The 16,777-nt window shown below is 55.1% G+C and overlaps 1 protein-coding gene across 1 annotated transcript; it reads left to right on the top strand.

Moving 5' to 3' along the window:
• Positions 1-328: 328 nt before the first annotated feature.
• On the top strand, positions 329-14,783 carry WNT6 (Wnt family member 6). Its single transcript, XM_033111436.1, has 4 exons — positions 329-635; positions 10,297-10,517; positions 10,726-11,060; positions 12,574-14,783. The coding sequence occupies exons 1-4, from the start codon at positions 556-558 to the stop codon at positions 13,033-13,035; spliced, it is 1,098 nt and encodes a 365-aa protein (XP_032967327.1). The 5' UTR covers positions 329-555; the 3' UTR covers positions 13,036-14,783.
• Positions 14,784-16,777: the final 1,994 nt, after the last annotated feature.

Here is a 16,777-nt window from a genome sequence, read left to right as displayed (position 1 = left end):
TCCTTCCCCCTTCACCCCGCTCCACCCTACTTTCCCGCCCCTCCTTGCCCCCGACTCCGCGCGGCGGCGGGGGGCTCCCATTCCCGGAGAGGCGAGGTGAGGGGGCGAGGCAGGCGGGTCCCGCAGCCACGAGCGCGCTCGGGCCCCGCCCCGGGCCCGAGCTCCCGCCTTCCGCCGAGCTCTGCGCCTGCCGCCCCGGGGCGCGCGGCTCCCTCCCGAGAGTCCCGCCGCCTGACTGTCGCAACTGCCACCCCCACGGCCTCCCTGCCCCCCGCCCCCGCCCCGGCCCCGCTCCCCTCCCACCCCCGCCCCCAGCTCTGATTTCTTTTCCCGAGCGAGCTCGGCAGGAGACACAGGCGCTGGCTGCCCGGTCCGCTCTCCGCCTCCGCCGCGCCCTCCTCGCCCGAGATGGGCCCCCCCACCGCCGCCAGAGCCATCGCCTCCAGGCCGCCGCCGCCGTCGCCGCGCTCGCCCTGAAGCCCTGGCCCCGGCGCCCACCCGCTGGCCCCGCAGCCTCGCTCCCTGCCTGCACCGGCCGGCAGTAGAGCGGTCACGATGCTGCCGCCGGTGCCCTCCCGCCTCGGGCTGCTGCTGCTGCTGCTCCTGTGTCCGGCGCACGTCGGCGGACTGTGGTGGTGAGTGCTGCATCGGCTGTCCCGGTGCGGCTCCGGACGCTGGAGGGTGGGGACCTCGCGACAGATTGCACCGAACCCTGGTCCCGCTGCCTCCGGGCTCTACCTGCGCGCAGGGGAGGTGCGGGGGAGGTGCGTACCGCTCTCCTGCCGGCCTCCGCCAGGGGCACTTTTGAACTGCCACTTGGGCGGCTCTAACCTACCCCCACCCCCGAACATTCTACCGTATTTCCTCCTCCCGTGTCCTACATACCATCTCCCTCCTAGGTTATGCGCTCAATCCAGGTCACCAAGGAATTGGCGGGTGGGTAGGAAAGAGCTACGGGGGAGACAGGGGGAAAGATCTGTAGTCAGAGATCCGAAGAAGAGAGTGTGCGAGGAGGGCTGGATTTGGGGAAAAGAGAGGAACAAGGTGGGAAGCCACAGGTAGGTAGAGTCAAACAGCTGCCTCTTTCCCGCCCCACTTTGCCCCCCAATCCACCAGCTTCTCTCTGGGTTCCTTCAGAACGGGCGGCAGTGGCGGGGAAGGGATGGAAAGGGGAAACTGAGTCAGGATCTTGGCTTTATTTCCTCCTCCCTGAGCAAAGAAGAGGAGGAAAGGCAGGAAAGGGACCCAAGCACCTGGGCCTTCCAGATGTGGGGTCAAAGATAAAGTAAATGTGCAGCTCAGGAGGTACTAGGGAACCGCGGGGAGTACTCGTGAAAGGAAGGGAGGCCTGGACAGCCAAGAGATGAGGATATCTTTCCGGAACTGGCCCTAACTAAGAGCAGACACCAAGGCAGTGACGGTTGCTGAAACTTTGAGTCTGGTGGGACTGGGTAGGGGCTGGGAAAGTGGGTGCCGAGTCGGGACCGCCGGGATATCTGGATCCCGCAGACTTTTTTCCCTTCCCAGTCTCCTGAGCTGCAAAGACCCGCCCGGAATAGTTCAGTGTTTAGAGAGGAGGGATTTGGGCAATACCGCTGATGCATCAGCCAATCCTAAGAGGGCAGGGCCTTGCTATTTACATATCGCCTTGTCATTGGCTGGATTCTCTACACTCCACTCCTCCCCCACTCCCGGATTTGGAAGGAGGGGTGGAGCAGGCAGATAGATCCCTCTCTTCCCGAGAGAAAAAGAGCAGGATGCCCACACAGGGAGCTGCTGGCCGAGATCCCTCTTCCGAGATGAGGGAGAGACGTCCCTTGGGGGTGTCAGTGAGGGGGCAAATCGAGGACGACCCAGGTCCAGGCTAGGGAACATGCGTTCTTTGATCCTGGCTTAGCATAATGCAGTAGCAGCTTTGAAATAGACCTGAGATCTAATCTTGGCCACTTGTTAAGTCTGTGACCTTGGGTAAGTCACTTCTCATTGCCCCCCAACGTCTCAACTGTAAAATAGTCAAACAGCCCCCCTACCTGACAGTCTGATAGGATCCGGTGGGATGATTTATAAAATGATCTGACATTGGGAGGTGTTCCATAAATGTAGTCCCCTCCCCCACATCCCAGGTTTTCCTGGCCAGAGGCCTCATGGGTGCAAAGGGGGATTCATTTAAATTTAAAGTCTGGGGTCTCAAGCAAAACACACCTTTCCTAACTTTGCCTTGTCTCAAGGTATGGGCACAGGGGTCTCTCTCTCCCTGATGGTCATTGCCTTCCCTCCCCTCCCTCTCCATTTGTCCAAAACATTCTCCTCCTTCCAGTTAAAATGATGCTTTCTCCATGAAGCTGTCCCTCTCTCTGTCTTCCCTCCCTTGCCTTCTCTGAGCTCCCAATGCAGCCCATGCATTGGGCAGCTGTGCCAGTTACTGCATTTCACTGATAACCATCTCCTCTTGGGTCTTTCTTCCCTGTTCCTGGAAGGCAGAGCCTTGGTGTCTGGGGCCCTGGAGGCTAAAGGTGCTGGGGACAGTTCTGTGGAGTATTGCTGAATTTGTTGATTCATCTTTCTGGGGTTTGTATCTGTGGGGGGTTCCTTTGTTCAGAAAGGGCTGCTGGGTGAGAGCCAAACCTGAGGGAGGGAGACCTGGTCCAGCGGAGACTGACCCTGAAGCTGGGGAGCAGGGAGTGGGGGAGGAGGTGAGGAGGGCAGGTGTGGGAGAACACAAAGGCCTTCATGGCCACAGCTGCAGGGTGAGCAGGGTGAAGAGTGAGGGGCTGGGGTGATAAGGTGGCTAGAGACTGCCTCTCTCAGATGCTTCTCGGAGAGAACCTGCCTCTCCCCCCTGCCTCGGCCCCCTCACTTTCCTCTGCCTGTTTCTGATACTTCATTCCTTTGGTCTGAGCCCACATTCCCTTTCTCAGGAACTCTGATTCTGCTTGCTTACACTCCTGGCCCCTCCATACCCCATCATTGCCCCGCAAGATCAGGTTTGGGCGGGTGGGCCAGACCCAACATCCCAGGTGGCCTGAGGCTCCTGCCACTCTTTGTCCCGCTCTCCCACCGCCCACCATCACTCCCCCACCCCCACCCACCCCACCCCGCTTCACTTCAGCTAGGAGCTTTTTCAGGCCAGGAACTTCCAGGTTGTTCCCTGATGTCTAGGAACTGCTTGCTGGCCCTCTTCTCTGCTTCCCAGAGAATGCTGGCCAGGTCAGGGCTCCAGGGGTGGACAGGAAAGCAGCAAGACCTGCAACTCACTGCAGTCTCCTGTGACATTCTGGCAGCAGCCAGACTGTGAGCCCAAGAGGACCCCAGGAACTCTGAGTGACAGGCCTGTCTGGTAGGAAAGGACGGTCCTGGAGGGGAGTGGCCCGGGCCCTGGAATACTCTCAGGAACCTGACTCCAGGTTCCAGAAGTTTCCTTTTCACTCCTTTCCCACTCTTCCTCCTTTCCCTGTTGCAGTTTGTGCTTTCTAAACTCTGCCTCCAGTCTCTTTCTCCCATTTGTAACCCTATCTTTGTGAATCGCAGAATTCCAGATTCCAGGACATTGGCCAGGCAGTCTTGAGTCCATCTTGTCTAGCCCACTGCCTTCAGGCCGTCTAGCCTATGCTCTGGCCCGGACAGATCCCATCTTGAGAATGAGACAGAAAGGAAAAGCCTATGGCTTCCTGGTCACCAGCTCCACCCCTTCTACCCGCTCCCTGCCCTCCTCCAGGAAGTTCTTCTCAATGTCTGACCATCTTTATTTATACCTTCAATTGCTGGATGGAGGAAATAGCTCACACAGCATAGCCAAATCAATCTCCCTTCTTCCATGTTCCTCTTTCTGTTTTATATTTTCTACGAAGGAAGCTAACCCTCCCAACGTTCCACTAGGAAAAACACCACCCAGTCTCTCTCTTCCCCCATCTCATTTTGATTTTCACCCCCACCCCACCTTCCCTTCCCTTACAGAAACAGGAGCCAGAGGCCTAGGACAGCCTCATCTCTGGCCCCACAGGGAGTCAGAGAAAGGACCGGACTTCTTTCTGATACCCAAGCTTTCCAGCTGTGACCCCCACCCCAGGCTGGGCCTGTCCACCCTTCCCATCCCATTTTTATCTGGGGCCCCTGACCCTTCGTGGGCAGTCCTGTTGACAGCCCTGGCCAGGCTTGGGGTGGAGTGGGGGTGGGGGTGGGGCGTCTATGCAGTCCCACCCTCCAGGCCTCTGGCCTTGGCAGCTTACCCTGGTGGGAGACAATGCGGCTGTGAGCAGAAAAGGGCAGGGGCAGGAGGAGGCCGGCTTGATCTGGGCCAGGGCATGCCCTGAGCCCACCAGAGTCCTGGCACTGTGACACTTCCTGGTGGGGGTGCAGCCCCCTCCTGCCCCGTTCTCATCTGGAGCCAGGAGTTGGTGGGGGGAAGTCAGTGAGAGGCTTGATCACCAGGGCCCAGTGAGGGGGATTCCAGAATGTGTACTTTGATGGAGAAAGGCAGTTGTGGAGAGGATGAATCGAGGGTGGGGCAGGCAACCAGGCCATGGTCAGGCTGGCAGCAGGGCACCCAGCCAGCCAAGGCAGGAGGCCCTCAGGGAACATATCAGCCCGTCCCTGGGGACTAGGGAGAGTGTCCTCTAGGCTGCACCCGACTTCCTGCCTGGAGTGCAGTGGGAGGAGACCTTGGGTGCTTCCCCTGGACTGCCTAAGGATCTGAGGTGGGGAAAAGTTCACCGGGAGAGTCCTACCATGTTCCACCTGGCCTCTCTGGCTGGTTCCTCCAGCTCCAAGCCCCCCATTTAATCCAGAAATGAGACCAAGAGGGACTTAGAGATCATCTGGTTGAATTTTGTCACTCACAGTGACAAGTCCAGCAAAGTCCAAGCACAGGTTGCGGGCAGCGAAAGACTGAGGCCCAGAGTCCACCTCCTTCTGCTGAGGATCTCACCCTGGTTGCTTTGAGGGGTGGGGTCAGGAAAGGGGTTCAGGGCCTTCCACAGGCCCCTTCTGCTCCCCCATGCCCACCCTCACCTGGGTGCTCCCCACCTCAGTATGGGAGAGCGAAAGACACATGACAGACTCTCGTCCCGGGATCCAGTGGAGAGCCAGTGTGTCCACTCCCTGGTCTCCCACGGCCCTGATCAATAGGAAACCTCTCGTGTGGTGAAGTCCGTCAGGGAAAGGAAAGCCCCTGCCTCTCCCAAGAGAGCTGGGAAGGAGAGTAGTGTGAGAAGGTGGGAAGGGCAGTTTCCAGGAAGGGGCAGAGGGAACCAAATTGGGGCGGGGTGGGAGAGGGGCGGAATGGGGTGGTGGGTGGATGGTGGGGAGGCAGGGGTTAATGGAGCTGGGGCATCACTGGCTTTGATGTGGTGGTTGGGGTGGGGGTAGGGACTGGGGGAGGGGGAGCAGTAATTACTGCGTTAGACAGAGCAGGACAGGACAGGCGGGCGGGCACAGGCCCGGGCCCAGCCGCCTCAGCAGCTGTCAGGCAACATTTTTCTGCCCCTTCTCCACCACCCACCTCCCCCACCCCGGTGCAGCCCCCACCCACAGCCCCAGGGTTCAGGGCTCCCTCTGCTGGCTACTGGAAGGTGGGGGTCAGTGAGGGACCCTGGGGGTGAGTGTGGGTATGAAATACAGGGAAGCTGGCTGTGAGACCTTTCAAAGGACATTGGCATCCAAAGGGTCTGTGATCGCCTTGGCCTCAGTAATCTACCCAGGAGTGCCCACTGGGGAAGGGGAGGGGTCGTGGAGTGTGCTTCCGGTCCCCAGGGGAGGAGGCACATGGATCCAGGCTGAGAAGTAAGGTCAGAAAGTTGGAGAAAAGGGTGTTCTCAGGAATCCGCAAAGCCTGCCTGTCCTCCTGCTGTTTGCCCTGCACCATGTAGGCAGAGAGATGAATAAGGTGTGAGTAGGAAGACAAAAAACACTTGTGGAAGCCCAATCTCTGGACAGGCTCTATCCATATGTCACCCGGGAAGTAGGCAGGTGTCATTATTTGTTCCCATTTTACAGTTGCAGAAACAGGCTCAGAAGGTTAACGTCCTCATCACTCAACAAATACTAAGGGCAACCTCCCACGCTAGGGATTCGCTCAACATCATAGAACAAGCAAGCGGCAGAGCCCAGATCCAAACACAGGTCCGCTGGATCCCCACAGCCTTGAGTGTGCTCTGCTATTGACGTTATGTTTCTTTGTGAGATCTTTGTCTTTAATGAGTTTTTGGTCTAAATGGAGAGATAAGACAGGAAAAGATGACAAATCATTATGCCCCTGGTAGGATAACAAGCACCCCCCAAATGAGTGGCAGGTGGAGTGGTATGGAAGGGGGAGTTCAGTGAGGGCTGGGGGGGGGAGGGTGAGTAGGATCTGAGGTGAACTTAGAAAGATGCTGGGTGAGTGTTTGATGACTTCGGGGTGGGAGGAGTGGCTCTGAATCCAGAACTTGAGCAGTGTAGTCTGGGAGGGCTGCAGAGTTAGCCAGTCCTTCTAGGAGTAAGCGCTGTGTGCAGGATGGCATGCGAGGCCCCTGAGGTCTTCTGATCCCTCTGGTGGCCATTTTCCTCTGGCCGCTTGGTTTTTAAAATATTCACTTCAGTTTCTTGCAATGGGTACCCCTGCAGTGAGTGGCCAGGGTCAGTCACCTCCCTTCTCAGATTATTCATCTGTATAATGGGGGTGAGGCTGGATGGAGCTGGACTACATGATCTCTGCCATTCTCTTTGACCCTCTGAATCCAGGCAGGTTAGGCCAGAACCCGGGACTGCCGGCACTTAGATCTGCAGGTGCTGCCAGTAGGACCTGGCTGGCCCCTGATGCCACCTCACTCAGCCGGCTATTGATTCTATCAACCAAGGTCCCTGGGGGGAGATCTTGGCACAGGCCAAGCTCGTTAGAATGGCTAACCCTAGGCTTGTCCCTTCTTGTCTGCGTACTGATTTCTTTTAAGGCTGGCCTCATTGTTTCTATGCCCAGGAATGTCGATTTGATTAGGATCTCAGACCCTACATATTCTATATTCTATCTGTCTTACCACCACTGTGGCCCAGCGCTCCAAACATGCAGATGTCTCCCAAAGGGCACATCTTCTCTGGGCTGATCCCAGAACAATACTGACTCAGAGGCACCAACAGCAGAGTTCATTCCCTAGGGGAGCAGAAGAGAAGAAAGGAGGGTAAAGGAAAAGGAGAGACTGGGGGAGTTATTTCTTGATAAGGAGTCAAGTGTTAAAGTTAGGGGGGGTATGTGAGCCTTTCATGGTAAGTCCTCATTTTTCGGAAGCCCGGAGAGGGACCTGACTTGCCCAGAGTGGCTCAGCTCACCCAGAGCTGACCGGGACCAGGGCACTGAAGCGAGGGCTCGGTGTTTTACCCCACATCCCCTGCCACTCCTGTTCTGGAATTTCCTTTCCTGTGACTTGAGGATGGGAGCGAGGACAGGAGGGCAGGGAGCAAGCTGGTCCCTTGGGATTCTGGCTGCTACTATTGCCCATCCCTTCTCCTGATCAGCTTGTAAACAAGTCTAGTTCCCAGGCAGCCAGCCAGCCTGGGGAGCCAGACCCAGACCAGGAACTGACTCTGGGGCAGCCCTTCAACCCCAAGAAGGGCCAGCCCCACCTCCTGAAAGGGCCCTGCCCTTCATGCTCCTCTTGAGTTCTCTATCTCTAGCCCCTGGGAAGCAGACAAGGTCAAGAGGGTTTTGCCTTTCTCTCCTGCATCCCTCCTCCCTCTCCTGCTTTCCTAGGGCAGGAGGAGGGAGAGGAGAGGAATGGAGGCAGAGTAACCTTGGGAAGATAAGGCCAGTCAACCTTGGGAAAGTAGGGAGTTAGCAGAGGGCAGGCTTGGGAAAAGGAGACTAGGGAATTGAGCAGCATAGGAGGGTGGGGAGATGAGTTTGCAGAGTCCCAGACTCCCAGGTAGAGTCCTGGGCATGCAGGTGGCAGGAGAGGAACTGGACAGCCTGGGGAGGATTGTTTCCCTGCCTCTGAATCCAGTGGGGGAAATGCAATGTTTACAAAAATTAATTAGGAGTCATAACATGACATCTGGACAGGGGCTGGGCTCAAGTGAGGAATGAATGTGGGCTCGCTCATTCATTCAAAAACATGTGATAAATGGTATTCATTGTAGTATTATAGTCCTTGCTCATAATATGCAAATTTCGTTTAAAATTGGGGGTGGGGGATATAAATTAAGCACCTGAAAATCTGCTAGGAGACAAAGGAGAATGGCAGTCCTGCCTCTCAAGGTGCTGTGGTCTTACCTACTGACCATGTACGACCATGCTGGAAGCTGCCTCAAATTCTTTTTTATTTTTTAATTTTATTGGGGAATATTGGGGAACAGTGTGTTCCTCCAAGGACCCATCAGCTCCAAGTCATTGTCCTTCACTCTAGTTATGGAGGGTGCAGCTCAGCTCCAAGTCCAGTCACTGTTTTCAATCTTAGTTGCAGGGGGCGCAGCCCACCATCCCATGTGGGAATTGAACCAGCAACCTTGTTGTTGAGAGCTCGCCCTCTAACCAACTGAACCACTCGGCCCCCACATGCCTCAAATTCTTTTTGTAATGAGGTGGAATAAGTAGATGGCGGGGGGATAGATAGATAGATAGATAGATAGGGACTGATCAACTCTTGAAGGTCACTGGGAGCCAGCTTGGCTGCCCTCCCCTTGGCTCACTCCCCACTGCTCTATGGTTGGGAAAGGTCGCGGTTGGACCTTTCCAGGCTACAGCTGGAATACAGTGATGAGCAGGTTCTAAGCACGGTGGAGGGAAGGTCTCTCTTTCCACCAAGGAGAGAACTTCAGCTCCTGGACGACCTGGGTAGCTACGGATAATGACAATGACCTTAGAGTGTGTGTGTGTGTGTTAGGAGACCTTAAAGGATTGAGCTTACACATCTTCCTGCATCTCACTCCTCAGTGTTGAGAAGTTCTACCTTAAGACCTAAATTCCTCTTGCTGCTAAGCCCATTACATCTCATTGTTGTGAGGCCAGAACATGCCTGGGCAGCCTGTACTTGTGGAGCAAATGGGGACAGTGGGGGCGGGTGTACGCTACAGCTAAACTGAAAAGAGGCCACCTTGACCTTTGACACCTATCTGCCACCATTTTCCTCTACATTTTCTGTCTCCTGGTGTCACTTCTCTCTCCCCACCCCAGAGCCTTTTTCTGCCCTCTGCTGAAGGGTTTTTGAGTGGTCTCAAATTACCTTCAGCTCCCATGTGATCAACCCACTCATTCCTACAAGAAAGGGATCCTAGTTAAGCAATCAAATAAGAGCAATCTGATGAAAGCCCTTTTATCACACCCAGGTGTGAATACCCAGCTGACTTAGGCTTCAGGGGTCTGGTACATGGAAACCAATGGTAGCTCTCTTGTCAGGTGGAATGAAGGCTGGAAATAGAGGGATTTCTGAAAGTGTGTGGAACTTCCTGAGGTCTTTACCCACCCAGCCAGTATCCCCTGTCTCCAATCAGCTATGTCACCCCAGTACAGAGGGCTTGGCTTGCTGCCATCCAGCTCTAGAAAGGCCACAGATCCTGGAGCAGGAGAAGGGTCGGTGGAACCTACTTCACAGCACTTCAGACTCTCAGTTCCCAACTCCTTTCTCCTGCTTTCCAGTTCAGGGTAACAGAGTGAGAAGTCCCATCTTAGAGATCAAAGCCCAGCCTTCCCATTTTACAGAAGGAGAAACTTGGGCTAGAAAGGGGGTGTGACTTTCCTCAGAAGCTCCAATCCCCTGCAATTCTCATATCCCATGGCTTTCTATATACCTGGGATTGCCCCTGCCTTTCTAGCATCAAGGCTGTTCAGCTGACACATATCCGGCTTGTGGTCCACTAAGACCAGATTTCTTTCTGATACTGCCTATTTTTCTTTAGTATCTATACACACTTTCTTTTCTTTGATAGCATTCTTGATCTACCTTCTGTTAATTTCTTCTTTGTCTCCCTTTTGGGCCTGGCCTGTTGAATTTTAGTCTTGGCCTACCTGGTGCCAACTGCCTTCACCTTGAGTCAAATTCCTATAAAGATTTATTAATGAAGATGTGCTCAGAAGGATAAGACTGAATCCTTGCTCTATAGCAGTGTAGACTCTAGTTAAGAGGTGACACAGACATGGATGGAATGATAAGAGAACCTGATAGAAGAATGTCAGTCTCAGTTGGGAAGGGGAGGTGGGGAGGTGGGTGGGGAAGAGGCATATCCCAGCTCCTGGCTGTGGCCTGAATGGGCTGGTCTCACACTCACACAAACACACACACACCCACGGGCCCTTTGAGTTACACCCCTGACCTGCTGTGTTTTGCTTCCCAGGGCAGTGGGCAGCCCCTTGGTCATGGACCCTACAAGTATCTGCAGGAAGGCACGGAGGCTGGCAGGGCGGCAGGCCGAGTTGTGCCAGGCAGAGCCAGAAGTGGTGGCCGAGCTAGCACGGGGTGCCCGGCTTGGGGTTCGAGAGTGCCAGTTCCAGTTCCGTTTCCGCCGCTGGAACTGCTCCAGCCACAGCAAGGCCTTTGGGCGCATCCTGCAGCAGGGTCAGTGTGAGAGGGACCTGGGGTCCAGGGGAGAGGTGGAGGTTTGGGGAGGCTGCCGGAGCCCCATCTCTCCCATGGATCTCCGGGCACCCTGTCCAGACCCTGTCTCCCAGGCCCTCCCAGCCCCTACCTCACTGCCTCGCCCATCGCAGCCCCCCAGGACTCAGCTTTGGTGCTGCCAGCTGACTGTCCCTCCCTGCCTCCACAGACATCCGGGAGACGGCCTTTGTGTTTGCTATTACTGCTGCAGGGGCCAGCCACGCGGTCACTCAGGCCTGCTCCATGGGCGAGCTGCTGCAGTGTGGCTGCCAGGCGCCCCGAGGGCGGGCCCCACCACGACCCCCGGGCCTGCCAGGCACCCCTGGGCCACCTGGCCCCATGGGCTCCCCAGATGGCAGTGCTGCCTGGGAATGGGGAGGCTGCGGTGACGACGTGGATTTCGGGGATGAGAAGTCGAGGCTCTTTATGGACGCTCGGCACAAGCGGGGACGTGGAGACATCCGTGTGTTGGTGCAACTTCACAACAATGAGGCAGGACGGCTGGTGAGTATGGGCAGGAATGTGTAAGAGTACACACTCTTTGCGCGCGAGTGTGGAAATGTGTGAGTGTGTCGGTGGATGAGGGAGAGTGTGTTTGTGAGTGTGGGTGGGTGGATGTGTGGTGTCTGTGTAGGAACACATTTGTGAAACTGTGTGAGGAAGTAAGGGTGGGTAGTGTAGGGGTATATTAATGTGTGGGAGCCAGCAAGACAGGGGGGCCACTAGGGAAAGTGGCTGGGGGCCTGGGTGGGCACGTAGGAGTTGAGATGGCCAGCCTAGGAGTCACTTGGGGGGCATACCTCTGAGACAGAACAGGTGGGGTAAAGTTTGGGGTACGTAAAGATGTGGTTGCCAGGGTAGGGACAGAGGAGGGAGACAAAGGTTGGGGATGACAGGAAGGACAGAAGCTGGGGCAAAGTTATGAGGTCTAGAGGTAGGGAAGCCAGGAGAGCTGAGGGAGGCCTGGAAAGGGGCTAGAATCAGCCCAAGAGGCCACAGGCTTGGAAAGGGGTGAAGGACAAAGAGTAGATCCTGGTGGAGGTAGGAGGGGGGTCAAGCAGAGGCCAGGAAAGCTGTGACTCGATCTGGGCTCTTGTCAACTGGCTGCCTAGCAACCCCAGACCAGGCTGTGTGCCCAGGACCCTAGCAGCCTCTCCCCTTTCCTCTGCAATGAGAAGGGCCCCAGGAGCTACTGTTTAGGGACAAGAAAGCTATCTGGGTCACATGTTTCCAGGAGGAAGGGGAGGGCTTGGGATGGGGCGGAGGACACAAGTGTCTGTAGATCAGATTGGCCTCTGGATGCTGAGCCTCTGCAGATTGTCTTCCGGGGTCATTTGACCCCATATCTCTGGTGGGCTTGTGACTCTCAGATACAAATAGCAAATAAAGGGCAGGACTCTTGGGTCTCAATTCTCAGTAGCGCGTCTACAGTGGGGCCTCCTGCACCCTATGCCTCAGTTCTAGGGTGCTCTAAGGACACCCACACACACATCCTGTGTCCTCTAGGGTTTGGGCCTGAGGTATTGGGCAGGGGGAGGAAAGGGGACCCAGAGAGGAATGTCCTGACAGGCCCACATACCTGTCGGAGAGGGTTGGGAGGGGTGGTGGAGACAGACGTTTCTGCCTCTCTACTCAGCCCTGCCTGGGGCTGTGAGGGTTGGCAGGAGGAAGAGGTGCGACAGCTACCACCTTCCCCCCTGCCTCCAGGGAGGATCTCACCCTTGCTGTCCATTCGACTTTCTCCACGATTCCCTGTCTTTGGATCTTGGAATCTCTGAGCACATTCTCTCCCCCACTTCCCACTTCTCATACTCCTCCATCATTTTTCTTTCTTCTCCTCTCCGAGCTGTCGCTCCCTTGATTTCCTCATTCTCACCTTTCGCTTTCTCTCTTTTTTCCCCTACTCTTTCCTCTCTTCGGTCCGCGCCCCCATCTTACTTTGTGTCGGTCGTCTGGGCCTCTCCGCACCCAATACCCCCCATATGTCCCCATCTGCCCACTCCTCTGCTCCCCGCAGGCCGTTCGGAGCCATATGCGCACCGAGTGTAAGTGCCATGGGCTGTCGGGCTCGTGCGCGCTGCGCACCTGCTGGCAGAAACTGCCTCCGTTCCGCGAGGTGGGCGCGCGGCTGCTCGAGCGCTTCCACGGCGCCTCGCGTGTCATGGGCACCAACGATGGCAAGGCTCTGCTGCCCGCCGTCCGCAGTCTCAAGCCGCCGGGCCGCGCTGACCTACTCTACGCTGCTGACTCACCCGACTTCTGCGCCCCCAACCGGCGCACCGGCTCGCCCGGCACTCGGGGCCGCGCCTGCAACAGCAGTGCCCCGGACCTCAGCGGCTGCGACCTGCTGTGCTGCGGCCGCGGGCATCGCCAGGAGAGCGTGCAGCTCGAGGAGAACTGCCTGTGCCGTTTCCACTGGTGCTGTGTAGTACAGTGCCACCGCTGCCACGTGCGCAAGGAGCTCAGCCTCTGCCTCTGACCCGCCGCGCGCCTCTCTGAACTGAGCGCGGAGCCGCCTTTCGGTACCTGCGCGACCTCTGGGCTCCAGCAAGGGCTCCAGCAAGGGGCGCTAGCCCTGACCCAGCTTTGCCCTACGCAAGTCCATCTCCCAGGTCTCTGGAAACTGCGAGGCCGGGAGGCTTGAGTTATACACTCGCCCAGGCAGGCCCAGGGCACCGGAGTGGGGCCCGAGAGGCACTCTGGGGGCTTCTGGGAGAGACTGTACAAGCCCTCTCTCCTCCGCCCCCAGATGGAAACCAAAGAACCTTTCTCTAGGCCTCTGGATGCTGGGCTCCTCAGAACTGCTGGTCATGGGTTGGGTGGGTGAGTTTAGTATCAATAAAGATATTTAAACCGATAGGACTGGGCCCACAGTTTGGGAGGGAGGCGGGTCTCCTGCGGGTTGTCCCGGGGCCAGGCTCTGAAAGGAGTATCTGAAGGGAGTTACGTAGAACTAGAAATTCAGGGCTCATTACCTTGGGTCCCTGTCTTCCCTCCTATGGGACTGGGCTCTGCTGGCAACTGTGGTGAGGAATGCTAAATCTTCCCTTGGCATACTTCTTGTTCACTCTTGTCACACAGCTGGGGCCTGGCTCTGCAAGCTGGGGAAGAAGTCGCAATCCCTCCTTAAAGAAGCAGACTGAGAGGATCTGGGGAAAGAGGACCGGAAGCATCTGTTGGTGCACCCAGCTCTCAGTTTGGCCCTCATCTTAATTCTAGGGGAGTGTGACACTTTTATCTGCCCTTCTGTTTCTGTGACCCTTGGGGAATTCGTGGGTAGACTTTTAGGGCCATCCAAGTCCATAGGATTAAAGCACTTTATGAACTGTAGAATGTGATGAAATATGTTATTAGTACCATCAGACTTACCATTGAAACTAACTTTACCCCCATTACCATGGAAAAGACTGCCCAGAACAGCATTTCTAATTACACATTGAGGGAGATGAAGAAAAGTTATCCCAAAGTTTCTCTTGGCACCCGACCACATTTCCTTCTTCGTGGTTTTTTCCCAGGAAGCTGATAGTGAGCAGGAAGGGAAGAAAGGAAGGGTTTGGGATTCTGAGTTCTCCAGAGCTAAACCTCTTCCTCCAGAGAGAATGAGGGAGGGCCTAGCTAAATGGGTGGGATTCAGAGCCCCCAATTTCCCCACAATCCAAATACTGCAGTGGGACTGACACCCCCATCAAGGTAGGCAGGGCAAAGCAAGAGCTTTGGACTCAGGTGCTGCTGCGTAGTTTACAGTATAGGCCATGTTAGTCTCAGTTTCTTTACCTGTATAATGGGAATATCATCCTGTTTCAGTTATACATTCTGCATAACAAACAACCCCAACATAACTTCTCACTGATCCTTTAGGTCAGGAATTTGTCAAAACTCAGCTTAGTGGTTCTGCTCCTTATGGCAGAACTATTAGCTGTGGTCATTCATTTGGCTGTATTCCAATGGTGCTGAGCTGGGCTAGACAGTTCAAGAGGCTTCACTCATATATGTCCAGTGCCTCAGAGCTTCTCCAGTGGTCTCCTTCTCTCCATGTGCCTAGCTTGGGCTTCCTCACAGCATGGTGGTCTTAGTGTAGTTGAACTACTTACATAAAGCTGGCTTTCTGGGTGGCCGGATGGCTCAGTTGGTTAGAGCGTGAGCTCTGAACAACAAGGTTGCCAGTTCAATTCCCACATGGACCAGTAAGCTGTGCCCTCCACAACTAGACTGAAGACAACGAGCTGCCGCTGAGCTTCCGGAGGGGCGACCGAATGGCTCAGTTGGTTAGAGCGTGAGCTCTCAACAACAAGGTTGCCAGTTCAATTCCCGCATGGGATAGTGGGCTGCGCCCACTGCAATTAAAAGAGAAACAGGACTTGGAGCTGAGCTGCGCCCTCCACAACTAAATCGAAGGACAATGACTTGGAGCTGATGGGCCCTAGAGGAACACACTGTTCCCCAATATTCCCCAATAAAAAAAAAAAATTTAAAAAGCTGGCTTTCAAAATAGACTGGCCAAACTCAAAGGCAGAAGCTGCATGTCACCTCTTAAGGCCCAGCCTTAGAAGTTACGTGGCATTGCTGTCACTCCCTATCGAATGACACACAAGTCACAGAACCAGCCAAAATTCAAAAGAAGAGGAAATAGACTCCAAGTCTCAATGGGAGCGTGGCAAAGAATTTGCAGCCATCATAATCCATTCTATATTTTCACAGAATTATGGGGAGGATGTTTTTTGAACTATGAAAAGCACTTAGGACAGCATTTGACACTATATGTCAAATTTACGTTTAATAAATGGTTACTATCAGTTACTATCAGAATGGGGATAGAAAGCTGATATTTTGCAGGTATTAGGCAGACTCTCTGATTGTAAATGAAGATGCCCAACTCAAACTAGCTTGGGCCAAAGAAAATTAATGGGTCTTATACCTGGAAAGTCCAGGGGTAAGACTGAATTCAGGCACAGCTGAACAGAGGGACCCAAAGGATGTCATAAGTCTCTTTCCCCACCCCCACATCTATTATTTCTGCTACCTCTGCCTCTCTTTTCCCGCTGTTCTCATTCTCTCCTGCGGCAGACAGACTTTCTGCAAGTGGCATCCCTACGCCTACATTCTCAGAGCTGGTAATCTGAAAAACAATGGCCTTCCCAGCAGAAGTCCTGAGGCAGACCCTGGTTGGGTCAGCTTGGATCACTTACCTGTTCCTGAAGCAGTAACAACGTCCAGGGAGATGCACTACCACAACTGGGATTGGCAGCGCCCCTAGGACCACAGGGAATGGGGACACAGGGAGCAGAGGAGAGTCCTTCAAATGACGCAGAAGGAAGGGGGACTTTTCCTAGATGTAACAGACCGTAACCATGGCTTCCAATGGATCTGCCCTCCCCCCTACAACGCCCCTGCCTCCACTATATGACGTAGGCTGGTTCATCCTTCAAGGATCAGGTCAGGACCTCAGGGTGGCATGTCTGAAGAGGGGGGTATTGGGGTGTTGTGAGAAGGAAGGAGTAGCTGGGTTTTCCTTCCTGTTTCCTCCTGGCTCCCTCAGGTCAAATGCCTGGGCTTCGGAGTAGTGTCATGGAGAAGTTGGACTCAGAATCTCTCAACCCAAGTGGGCTTGGATGACTTATCAAGGGGGGAGAGTGGAACTGGCATCGTGGGCTACATGGAATTGAAATGAAGCTCCCTATAGACAGGGTTTACATTCACAACTCTGCCTTCCCCAGAGCTCTGTGCTGGGTACAATACTTTTAAAATGATCTCCTGCACTTCCCTCCAAGACCACCAGAGGGTGCACAGAGCCCAGTTTCTTCATTAAAAAAGACGAACAGACAGAACCTGCAGGATATCTGGGGAACTCAAGAGTCGTGGGCAGGAGGGTAGGGTGAAAGGAAGCAAGGAGACCCACGGACAGCTTGGGTCAAGCTGCTAGGGTTCCAGACTGTCTGGGACCTCTCGGCTGGACCAGACCTAGGGCTGGGATGCCTGCCTCCCAGTCTTTACTTCCAGGTCCTGAAGTAGGAGGGGGTGGTGTGGAGGTGGGTGATGATGGACATCCTTTTCCGTGATGCCAGGGAGGGAAACTGAGGCAGCGGAATGAACTGAGATCAACCCAAGCAGGTTAAAAGGTATTCAGAGGAAGTAGCATGACACAGTGAAAAAAGGCCTAGTTTGCTAACTGGACCTTGATCGATCACTTAATCTGAGTCTCAGTTTCCCCCTCATGAAATGCA

The sequence above is a fragment of the Rhinolophus ferrumequinum genome, chromosome 8 (assembly GCF_004115265.2).
Source record: "Rhinolophus ferrumequinum isolate MPI-CBG mRhiFer1 chromosome 8, mRhiFer1_v1.p, whole genome shotgun sequence".
Taxonomy (NCBI): domain Eukaryota; kingdom Metazoa; phylum Chordata; class Mammalia; order Chiroptera; family Rhinolophidae; genus Rhinolophus; species Rhinolophus ferrumequinum.
This window is presented reverse-complemented; position numbering and strand designations above follow the sequence as displayed.

What these genes read in the sequence shown, in the direction of transcription:
- WNT6 (XM_033111436.1), top strand. Translation starts at nt 556, where the DNA reads ATGCTGCCGCCGGTGCCCTCCCGCCTCGGGCTGCTGCTGCTGCTGCTC. An exon ending in TGGGCGCATCCTGCAGCAGG is followed by an intron (nt 10,518 to 10,725) that starts GTCAGTGTGAGA and finishes CTGCCTCCACAG; the next exon opens with ACATCCGGGAGACGGCCTTT. An exon ending in ACAATGAGGCAGGACGGCTG is followed by an intron (nt 11,061 to 12,573) that starts GTGAGTATGGGC and finishes TGCTCCCCGCAG; the next exon opens with GCCGTTCGGAGCCATATGCG.